Source organism: Mastacembelus armatus, chromosome 8 (assembly GCF_900324485.2).
Source record: "Mastacembelus armatus chromosome 8, fMasArm1.2, whole genome shotgun sequence".
Classification (NCBI taxonomy): domain Eukaryota; kingdom Metazoa; phylum Chordata; class Actinopteri; order Synbranchiformes; family Mastacembelidae; genus Mastacembelus; species Mastacembelus armatus.
This window is the reverse complement of record NC_046640.1, coordinates 15,951,115-15,962,188: the sequence shown is the minus strand read 5'-3', so window position 1 is coordinate 15,962,188 and position 11,074 is coordinate 15,951,115. Positions and strand designations below refer to the sequence as shown.

Sequence of the window (11,074 nt, the reverse complement as noted above, 5' to 3'; positions counted from 1 at the left end):
ATTCTTCATTGCAAATACTGACTGGAATGACAGTAAATTCCTTTGAATCATGACACATTTCTCGGTTTATGGCTCCTGTTAGATATTTTTACTTTATGCATGTCATTACAATGTGTTACATAAAACACTAAGAATAAAAACTTATAAGTGGTTTTAAATCAGAGGCTGAAGTCCGTTGGCAGTGTCCTCATTCACCAGGACATCCTTTCTGGAAATGAAACTTAACTGTTCAGATTGTCAGATGTTTCATTTGCCTCCATTTCTACACATTTCAACAGGTCAAACCAAAACTACTCCGAGTAAACGTTTCTCTTTTTGTGTCTCATTAGATATTTTAATTTTATGCAAGTCAGTACAATATTTTTTTCAGATAGTAAGACAAAACTGACATTTGTCATAAATTTCACAGCTAAAGGCAAGTAAATGTTAAAAATAAACGGGAAATAAAAAACAGAGCAAACCTTGTATAAACATTTTCAGAGGGATTCCCTTATCAGTCCTCTGACTGTAATGTGGTAGGAAAGAATTAATGTTTATAGCAAAATGTTACATAAAGAACATATGTGTCATTTTGACTGTAGACACAAACACGCACAAAATATTATATAGAGAATAATTGAATAGGAAAGAAAATTTTTTCCTCATCCAAACATAGAAGCCATTACTTTGTAGTAAAACAGTTTAAAACATCTAAAATTAATTTTTCTGCTCATCAACATTAACTAAACAACATTCTTCAAAATTCAGCATCTATGTCAAATGCAGCCCAGAGTATGTTTTGTAATCAAGGCTCAAGCTTTAATTTCCACATCAGTAAAATCACCAAAACTGCAGTCTATCTAATGACAACCACAATAAATTCATAAAACCTACTGAAAACAGACCAAGAAACATGAATAGTAAATATTTTTTAAAATGATTAAAAACACAAATCCTCTGAGGCCTCATAGTGGCCTGGTGGCTAAGACCTGTACTATGTAAACCATAATGTTCCTGGTTTTGGGACCTTTGCATCCTCTCTCCTCACATATTCTCTCTGTTTCTGGACTATAATCAATCAACGGCATAAAATCTGTAAGTAATTACTAAAAAGTAAAGTCATAGAAAACATCAAAACAACAGTCAAAGCAAACAGGGATAATAACTTGACAAAAACAGTTGAGATCAGATCCTCAGCCTCAGGCCTGCAGGGACATTTAGTGGGTAATTCCTGCTGTTTCTCTCTACTCAGCCAACCTGGAACATCCACCAGAGATAAACATTCAAACATGATGACAAACAGAAGGACTGTCACATCAACCATTACTGAGTATTTGTCTTATACATGAGGAACACAAAATCACATTGGAACATAAAATCATATGTTTGAAGAATTTGTTTGGATAATTTAGGTTTCACTCAGCTCATAATCAAGGCCCTTTACATATATTGTGTAGACATTTAAACACACGTTTTACCCAGTTACTGAGATTTCATGATCTTCACTGCCTTTCAGTTTATGGTAGCAGCTCTTCACCATCTCAAGTTCTCTTGACACATCTAAAAACATAAACAAAAGCATATTGATAAAAATAAGAATTGTCATTTATTAAGTTCACTAATATATTTACAGAGTTTCTTAATGATCCACATAACTGCTTTAATTTAGATTTGATCTCTTTACCTGGGATTGAGGAATCATCCGACTTCAGTGACTGCTCAATTGATTCCATCAGGGTCATCTCCAGTCTTTGCAGAATTTCCTCCTAAACAGCATCAGAATCTTTATCATTTATTGTTCACTCTGTATTTATTGAATCACACATTTACTGTTTAAATGTGTTTACAAAGAGCGTCTCAGACTGGGCTGATAAAATGATAAATGGCTACAAATAATTGTGTTTTGTTTATTCCTAACTGCACATTTGTGCAGGACTTTCAGAAGGATAATGTTTCAAAAGGTTTCTTAGTGAGACATAATCCACTTGAATATCAAAAAGTCATGTAAGTGATGACCTGTAATCCTGGACAAAGAAAATGTGCAGCACAGCATATTTTACTAAACCATTTCTGTATTTGTATTTTAATATGTGACAAACCTTCAGCTTATTAAGGTGGAACAACATAACAGCTTTAGCCCTCTCAAACATCCTGTTCTTTTCATCGTGGACATGTTTCTCAAGAGTTTCCCTCATGTTGCCCAGTGTGCCCTTTCCTCTAAAAGCTGCTGCTTCTATAATAAAACACAAAATTGTTGTCAAACTTAGATTTTCTGTACAATTATGATAAGTGTGTATTATTATAGTGTCAGCTTGTGTATGTCAGGGTCTTCTTTTGTACTTTTATAGCATTCCTTCATGTATTCTTCGATTGTGTCTGTCAGACTGTTGTAGATCATTTTCTTGCGCTGCCGGATGGTTCTGTTGAGTTTTGTCTTAAGTTTTTCTTCCTTAGAGAGAAAATGAAGTATTGATAAACATTTTACATAGATCAAGTTATTACAAATAAGGCTTCACTTTTCAGGGTCAACATTTCCTGTGCTGATATTCTTCATATGCAAAGTTTATAACAGCTTTGTAGGAGCCAAATTGTTCATTTCCTTTGTTTTGTACATTTATATAGTACTGTGCAAATGTTTCACACAGTAAAAGTTGACACTTCCAAATGCTCAGTAAATAGAAAAAACTGAATCAAATCAGTATTTTAAACATGACCAATCCTCCTTGCACACAGCTCTTCTATTTACTTGTCCACAAATCTTGGAAAAAATGAGTCTGTTGTAAATTTAAGATTCTCAGTGTCTCTGTCTCTCTATATAATCCCAGACTGACTCCCTGATGTTGACATCAGAGCTCTGAGTCATTATCTGTTACACTTGGTTGTTTTTGTTTAACACTTGGTGAGTTTGGAGTCATAGTCATGCTATTGTATTAATTCAGGATGCCTTCTTGATAGTACAATTTTGTGGCATAAGAATCTAAACATCTAAAGTGCCTGAAACATTTGCACAGTGCTGTACATGTACAGTGGGTACGGAAAGTATTCAGACCCCTTTTAAATTTTTCACTCTTTGTGTCATTGCAGCCATTTGCCAAAATCAAAAAAGTTAATTTTATTTCTCATTAATGTACACTCAGCACCCCATCTTGACAGAAAAAACCAGAAATGTAGAAATTTTTGCAAATTTATTAAAAAAGAAAAACTGAAATATCACATGGTCATAAGTATTCAGACCCTTTGCAGTAACACTCATATTTAACTCACATGCTGTCCATTTCTTCTGATCCTTCTTGAGATGGTTCTGCTCCTTCATTGGAGTCCAGCTGTGTTTAATTAAACTGATTGGATTTGATTAGGAAAGGCACACACCTGTCTATATAAGACCTTACAGCTCACAGTGCATGTCAGAGCAAATGAGACTCATGAGGTCGAAGGAACTGCCCAAGGAGCTCAGAGACAGAATTGTGGCAAGGCACAGATCTGGCCAAGGTTACAAAAGAATTTCTGCAGCACTCAAGGTTCCTAAGAGCACAGTGGCCTCTATAATCCTCAAATGGAAAAAGTTTGGGACGACCAGAACTCTTCCTAGACCTGGCCGTCCAGCCAAACTGAGCAATCGTGGGAGAAGAGCCTTGGTGAGAGAGGTAAAGAAGAACCCAAAGATCACTGTGGCTGAGCTCCAGAGATGCAGTAGGGAGATGGGAGAAAGTTCCACAAAGTCAACTATCACTGCAGCCCTCCACCAGTCGGGGCTTTATGGCAGAGTGGCCCGACGGAAGCCTCTCCTCAGTGCAAGACACATGAAAGCCTGCATAGAGTTTGCCAAAAAACACATGAAGGACTCCCAGACTATGAGAAATAAGATTCTCTGGTCTGATGAGACCAAGATTGAACTTTTTGGCGTTAATTCTAAGCGGTATGTGTGGAGAAACCCAGGCCCTGCTCATCACCTGCCCAATACAATCCCTACAGTGAAACATGGTGGTGGGAGCATCATGTTGTGGGGGTGTTTTTCAGCTGCAGGGACAGGATGACTGGTTGCAATTGAAGGAAAGATGAATACGGCCAAGTACAGACATATCCTGGAAGAAATCCTCTTCCAGAGTGCTCAGGACCTCAGACTGGGCCGAAGGTTCACCTTTCAACAGGACAATGACCCTAAGCACACAGCTAAAATAACAAAGGAGTGGCTTCGGAACAACTCTGTGACCGTTCTTGACTGGCCCAGCCAGAGCCCTGACCTAAACCCAATTGAGCATCTCTGGAGAGACCTGAAAATGGCTGTCCACCAACGTTCACCATCCAACCTGACAGAACTGGAGAGGATCTGCAAGGAAGAATGGCAGAGGATCCCAAAATCCAGGTGTGAAACACTTGTTGCATCATTCCCAAGAAGACTCATGGCTGTACTAGCTCAAAAGGGTGCTTCTACTCAATACTGAGCACAGGGTCTGAATACTTATGACCATGTGATATTTCAGTTTTTCTTTTTTAATAAATTTGCAAAAATTTCTACATTTCTGTTTTTTTCTGTCAAGATGGGGTGCTGAGTGTACATTAATGAGAAATAAAATGAACTTTTTTGATTTTGGCAAATGGCTGCAATGACACAAAGAGTGAAAAATTTAAAAGGGGTCTGAATACTTTCCGTACCCACTGTATATGTTAATCTCATTCTGCTGAAGTCTCACTGACAATACATGAATGAAAAGGATGTTTCTATTCTCATTTTTTACCTCTGTCTTGAGAAACGTCAGCTGCAGTTCAACATCTTTGTTCTGCTGAATCAGCTCCTCTGTACCAAGTGAAAACTTATTGATGACTCCATGGTACGGTCCAGATTTTCCTTCATTTCTGTGATGTTAACACAATGAAATGTACTTTCTATGTATTACATTCCACAGTTTAGAATTATTGAATTATTATATACTGTATCAGAAAGAAGAAGATGAAAAAAATATATATATACATATATATATTTTATATGTGAAGTTATACAGTAAAATGTAGACATATTATCCACTGTTTTGAAAATAAGCCAACACTATGTTTTATGTCTAATTAAGTCATTTCTTACGGGAAGGTCTTCCTGAATTCCTCATCAATGCTGTCAGTCAAGTGTGATGATAACTCTGCATTGAGGTTAATTGGTTTCCCTTTTCTTGTTTCATAGATGCCACTCTTCTCAACTAAACACTTCAGCATCCTGTGAACAATGCTACCTGGTGTTCCCTGAGACAAACAGAAAAACAACATAGTGAAATACATACCCATCCAATGTGTAAAATCAGCTGCTTTAATCAAATTATTGTTCAAATACCCTAGGATATATGATGGACCTCAAGTTTTCCTCGCATGAACGTTTTGATTTTTCAACCCCTTCAGTGAGGCATTTTTCAAAAGTCATATTAGCCACTTCCATGGATTTTCTCACTTCATCAAGTTCATTCCTTATTTTTCCTTCAAGCTGTCTGCACACAGCTGCTTTTTTGTCAGCCTGGAATCAAAAACAACACATTTAGTATTTATGGCAGTGAAACTACACAGTAAACACTGACTGACTGAGCTTCTTTCATGTCAGTGCTTGTTTGTTTCTTTCTGAAATTCTGTTATGATATTCTGATATAAAGCGACAACTCTAATAAATGCAGCCTCTTTGGAAATTATGGAGCCAATTCGACGTCTTATTTACTTTATTTAAGTTTATTTACAATGCCAGTGCTTCTTTTTACAATGTCAAACTTTATTTACAATGCCAAAACTTATAGACATCGAATTGGCTCCATAGAAATAAATTATATTATGGAAATCAAAATGTACAGTGACATTAAATGTGTACCATTTTGTTATTATATTGGAATTTTAACATAGCTACGCCAAATAGATATTTTATATTTAAGTGTAGTTTTCTGTAAATATAAGTGACTGTTAAAATAATTGAAAATGGTGTTAAAACATCTTACCACAAATTTTACCACCAGCTGACTTTTAGTCCCCTGCATCAAAGAGAGAATCTCATGAGCTCCAGACACATAGTTTAATGTCTCTGAGTGACAGTCATTGAGATTTTGCAGAAAATCCTGAAGTTTGGGTATTTCTGTAAAAAAGTGCAGTTTTTACATTACATATACTGCAATGTCATGATCAAATTAGTCTTAAAAAACAAGTTATGTATTTGAGGTAGATATTTTCTGTTATGGAGACTTCACCTACCAGTGTCATCTGGCTCTAGACGTCTTTTTATCAGAAACTCATAGGAGCTCACTGTGAACACTTTGAAACATCCATCACTGAATTGTTTCTGGACAAAAAAGAGTCAGTGTTAAGGTAAGACTTACAGTTACACAGTCTTTGTGTTACATTTCCTGTTATAACTTATAACTCACCTTAACCTTTTTCAGTTTGTTGAATTCTTTGATCATTTCTTCCTTGACTTGCTTGTTTCTGTCAAGTATGCGAGCACGAACTTCAGCTGCTGACCTACAAGAAAAGATTTGTGTCAAGTGGCAGCTCACAACATTTGCAGCACTGAAACCTGAAATTCATTCCAACATTTTTCACACTGTCTTCTTACAATCAAAGCCAAATAATCTTTTATTAAACCCATACTGAAAAGTAAAAATGCAAAATGCATTTTATTTAATAGAAAAAGATGTTTGGCTGTATTTTGGCTTTAAAGTTAAAGATGGAAGTAATGACATGGGAAAAAACTAAAATCATTTGTGAGCATTGCTGTGTTCTAATATGGCATACAAGCAACATGACCAGCAGGTTCACTTACAAAGACACCATGTTAAAAGTTAACAATGCCACCTCTACACAACCTGTGGAGGTAAAGCTACAAGCTAACATCTATGTCAGTTCATGCACAAAAGATTTTGTCGGTGGTGCATTACAATCTGTACACTTACAGTGTTGTTGTATGGAGAAGTGAAGAAAATGAAGAAAAATGGAACATCTCTTAGTTCACATGACAGGAGAACAAGGAAGTGTCTAGCTTAATATATCGTTCTGTTTGTTGTTTATCATAGTGTGCTTTGTTTTTCTTCTGAACTAATATGGTTGAAGTAAGTTAGTGATCATTATTGAAGTGCAATGTCAGCACTATTTTTTAAATTATGTTGACTATTGCAATATTTAACATTTATTATATTTATTATTTATATATTTATTATTATATATTGGTATCAAACTACAGTAGGTACGGAAAGTATTCAGACCCCTTTTAAATTTTTCACTCTTTGTGTCATTGCAGCCATTTGCCAAAATCAAAAAAGTTCATTTTATTTCTCATTAATGTACACTCAGCACCCCATCTTGACAGAAAAAACCAGAAATGTAGAAATTTTTGCAAATTTATTAAAAAAGAAAAACTGAAATATCACATGGTCATAAGTATTCAGACCCTTTGCAGTAACACTCATATTTAACTCACATGCTGTCCATTTCTTCTGATCCTCCTTGAGATGGTTCTGCTCCTTCAATGGAGTCCAGCTGTGTTTAATTAAACTGATTGGATTTGATTAGGAAAGGCACACACCTGTCTATATAAGACCTTACAGCTCACAGTGCATGTCAGAGCAAATGAGAATCATGAGGTCGAAGGAACTGCCCAAGGAGCTCAGAGACAGAATTGTGGCAACGCACAGGTCTGGCCAAGGTTACAAAAGAATTTCTGCAGCACTCAAGGTTCCTAAGAGCACAGTGGCCTCTATAATCCTCAAATGGAAAAAGTTTGGGACGACCAGAACTCTTCCTAGACCTGGCCGTCCAGCCAAACTGAGCAATCGTGGGAGAAGAGCCTTGGTGAGAGAGGTAAAGAAGAACCCAAAGATCACTGTGGCTGAGCTCCAGAGATGCAGTAGGGAAATGGGAGAAAGTTCCACAAAGTCAACTATCACTGCAGCCCTCCACCAGTCGGGGCTTTATGGCTTAGTGGCCCGACGGAAGCCTCTCTTCAGTGCAAGACATATGAAACCCTGCATAGAGTTTGCCAAAAAACACATGAAGGACTCCCATACTATGAGAAATAAGATTCTCTGGTCTGATGAGACCAAGATTGAACTTTTTGGCGTTAATTCTAAGCGGTATGTGTGGAGAAACCCAGGCACTGCTCATCACCTGCCCAATACAATCCCTACAGTGAAACATGGTGGTGGGAGCATCATGTTGTGGGGGTGTTTTTCAGCTGCAGGGACAGGACGACTGGTTGCAACTGAAGGAAAGATGAATACGGCCAAGTACAGAGATATCCTGGAAGAAAACCTCTTCCAGAGTGCTCAGGACCTCAGACTGGGCCGAAGGTTCACCTTTCAACAGGACAATGACCCTAAGCACACAGTTAAAATAACAAAGCAGTGGCTTCGGAACAACTCTGTGACCGTTCTTGACTGGCCCAGCCAGAGCCCTGACCTAAACCCAATTGAGCATCTCTGGAGAGACCTGAAATTGGCTGTCCACCAACGTTCACCATCCAACCTGACAGAACTGGAGAGGATCTGCAAGGAAGAATGGCAGAGGATCTCAAAATCCAGATGTGAAAAACTTGTTGCATCATTCCCAAGAAGACTCATGGCTGTACTAGCTCAAAAGGGTGCTTCTACTCAATACTGAGCACAGGGTCTGAATACTTATGACCATGTGATATTTCAGTTTTTCTTTTTTAATAAATTTGCAAAAATTTCTACATTTCTGTTTTTTTCTGTCAAGATGGGGTGCTGAGTGTACATTAATGAGAAATAAAATGAACTTTTTTGATTTTGGCAAATGGCTGCAATGACACAAAGAGTGAAAAATTTAAAGGGGTCTGAATACTTTCCGTACCCACTGTATGTGATGGTAACTCTAATGTCAGTACGTATTGTGATGTCCTTAATGATACCCAGCCCTACTTTCCATGAAACCAAAGGAACAATTGTAGTCAGTGTTGAAGAAGAAAACCAAGAAAATGAGTTCAGTTCTGCAGTTTTAATGGTTTTTAGTTGGGTTGTGTCAGGGTCTTCTTTAGATGTTTACCATATATATTTGACAGGTTTAGTTACTTACCAGTCATCCAGATCATCAATAACATCAGTCTTGGTGCAGATAAAGTGAATGTGCTGACACTCGCCACCATTTCCCATGAGGCTGCTGGCACTTTCCAGGATGTCCCAGTTTTCTTTATCTGATGCTGCTCGATTCATTTCTGTCACAATCCACACTGTAGAGCAACTTCCAATAAGCTGAGTGAACATATCAGCAAGTTACTAATGGGTTAATAATTATCAGTGGTTTGTAATAACATTGCGTTAGTTTCCAGACAACAGTACAACTATAATACACAACAAACAGAGCCATGCATGTGAATAAATTACCTCTTTCCACATCCTGTCTCTGCTCTTGTTACGGTCCCCATTTCCAGGAAGGTCCACAAGTGTGACATGCTGGAGAAGATCATTCCGAGGCACCCTGACAGTCACACACTTCACTAGTGGCCAATACCACCTCTTAATGTTTTTGCCTGCTCCCTTTATTGAGTTACCCCTGGTGTATTTCACAAATTTTGCAGACAGCTCTTCAGCCTGCAATGAATAAAAAAATTAAATTTAAGGCATTAGAAAGCTAAAGAAAAACCATGTAAGAAACATAATTCTGTCCTACTCATATAGTTTATCTATGTCAATTGCAGAGAATTAGTGTAATGTCTGTTATTTGCTTTTGTTTTTAATAAAACTTTTCTGCTTTTTCTAGTTAGAACTAACAAAAGTCTTTTTAAAAACCTGCTTGAGATTAATGCCTGGAAAACCTTTTTACTTTTGAAATGGAACAACACTGTAATTTATTGACTATTTATAAAACAACAAATACAATGGACTCAGTTGTTTTTATTCGCCATTAAACATGTCTAACACACTAAGTGAGTCACAGCCAGAGAGATAAGTTGTTTAGTATAAGTATAGAATTTATGTTAATTTTAAAATGGCTCCATCTGGGTCAAAAGCAACCAATGACATTCAATAATACAAACTCAGTATGACCTTTTCAGGTTCAATGCAATACGTCTAAGTTGTTATTTAAATTTCTTTTGTTGTAGAAACAATGTTTTTTCATTGTGTTGAGCATGTGATTGTAATGTAAAGGGTTAATTTGATATGGTTTGGAATGATTAAGTTTGATCAAATACGCTGTTTTTTAAAAACACTGTTTAGTACTGCTCTTAGTTTTACAACTGTTACAGTTAATGTTGTACCTAATCATACTGGAATGGATAGGCTGAAAACCTTAATGACTGCAAACTAATAACATATAATCCAGAGTATTGATTTCTATGAAATGACATATTAGCTTTTTCAAAAGTTACTTACTGTTTCACATGTCAAAGTCTTTGTCTTGGAAATGAGAAACTCTGGAATTTCCCTGAAATATTTCTTGTCCATCAAGTTTTCTGTGGATTTGTTTTCCCACTCTTCTCCATACAAAGCTGACAGCTTTTCCGCAAAGTCATGATAATCATCATCTTTGTGCCTTTCCTGATCTGTATTATCCCCAATATATTGAATCATGGACCACAACTCATCGCTCCACTCCTGAAAATCAAAAAGGAGAAAAGTTTAACTCAGTAAGATGTAGAGTACACCGGCAACTGTATTTCTGCAGCTACATCATAACTTTTCAACCAGCATCAAGTCATCATAAACATATTTAGCTCATTTTACCTCTCTTGTCATGAACTCAATCTCTGCCTCATACTTTGAGCTGTGCACATTAGCCTCTACTTTAATCATGACTGAGGTACATGCACCGACACTTCCAGAGGGCAAAAGCTTCTTCTCTCCAATGATGGTATTTATCAGAGAGCTCTTTCCAGCCCCAGTTTTACCAAAGACACCAACCAGCTCCCTCTTGTCTGTCTCCAACTCCCTGATTTTAATCCTGTTGTACAAAGATTTTAAATGTGGGTTAAATGATTCATTTGGAAAATATACAAATGCTAAAGAAATTGTCAAAACCAAGAAGATGTTTTTGTATGAACAACCTGCTCACAAGACTAATTTAAAGTAACACTAACAAATATTGTTATATTCTCTAATGAACACTCATACAAGATGCATTTTGG

At 36.9% G+C, this 11,074-nt stretch overlaps 1 protein-coding gene across 1 annotated transcript in view; it reads right to left on the bottom strand.

The window, feature by feature from the left end:
• Window positions 1-312: 312 nt before the first annotated feature.
• LOC113141530 (nuclear GTPase SLIP-GC-like) overlaps window positions 313-11,074 on the bottom strand; it is a 69,485-nt gene continuing 58,723 nt past the window's right edge. Inside the window, exons 14-28 of the mRNA XM_026326003.2 lie at window positions 10,674-10,890; window positions 10,323-10,544; window positions 9,333-9,539; window positions 9,025-9,200; window positions 6,366-6,459; window positions 6,193-6,280; window positions 5,943-6,076; window positions 5,300-5,476; window positions 5,057-5,211; window positions 4,716-4,833; window positions 2,320-2,428; window positions 2,079-2,212; window positions 1,664-1,745; window positions 1,458-1,539; window positions 313-1,236 (exon numbers count right to left, since the gene is read on the bottom strand). Of these exons, the coding sequence (XP_026181788.1) occupies window positions 1,224-1,236; window positions 1,458-1,539; window positions 1,664-1,745; window positions 2,079-2,212; window positions 2,320-2,428; window positions 4,716-4,833; window positions 5,057-5,211; window positions 5,300-5,476; window positions 5,943-6,076; window positions 6,193-6,280; window positions 6,366-6,459; window positions 9,025-9,200; window positions 9,333-9,539; window positions 10,323-10,544; window positions 10,674-10,890 (2,008 nt within the window). The 3' untranslated portion in view covers window positions 313-1,223. The remainder of the gene's footprint in view (window positions 1,237-1,457; window positions 1,540-1,663; window positions 1,746-2,078; window positions 2,213-2,319; window positions 2,429-4,715; window positions 4,834-5,056; window positions 5,212-5,299; window positions 5,477-5,942; window positions 6,077-6,192; window positions 6,281-6,365; window positions 6,460-9,024; window positions 9,201-9,332; window positions 9,540-10,322; window positions 10,545-10,673; window positions 10,891-11,074) is intronic.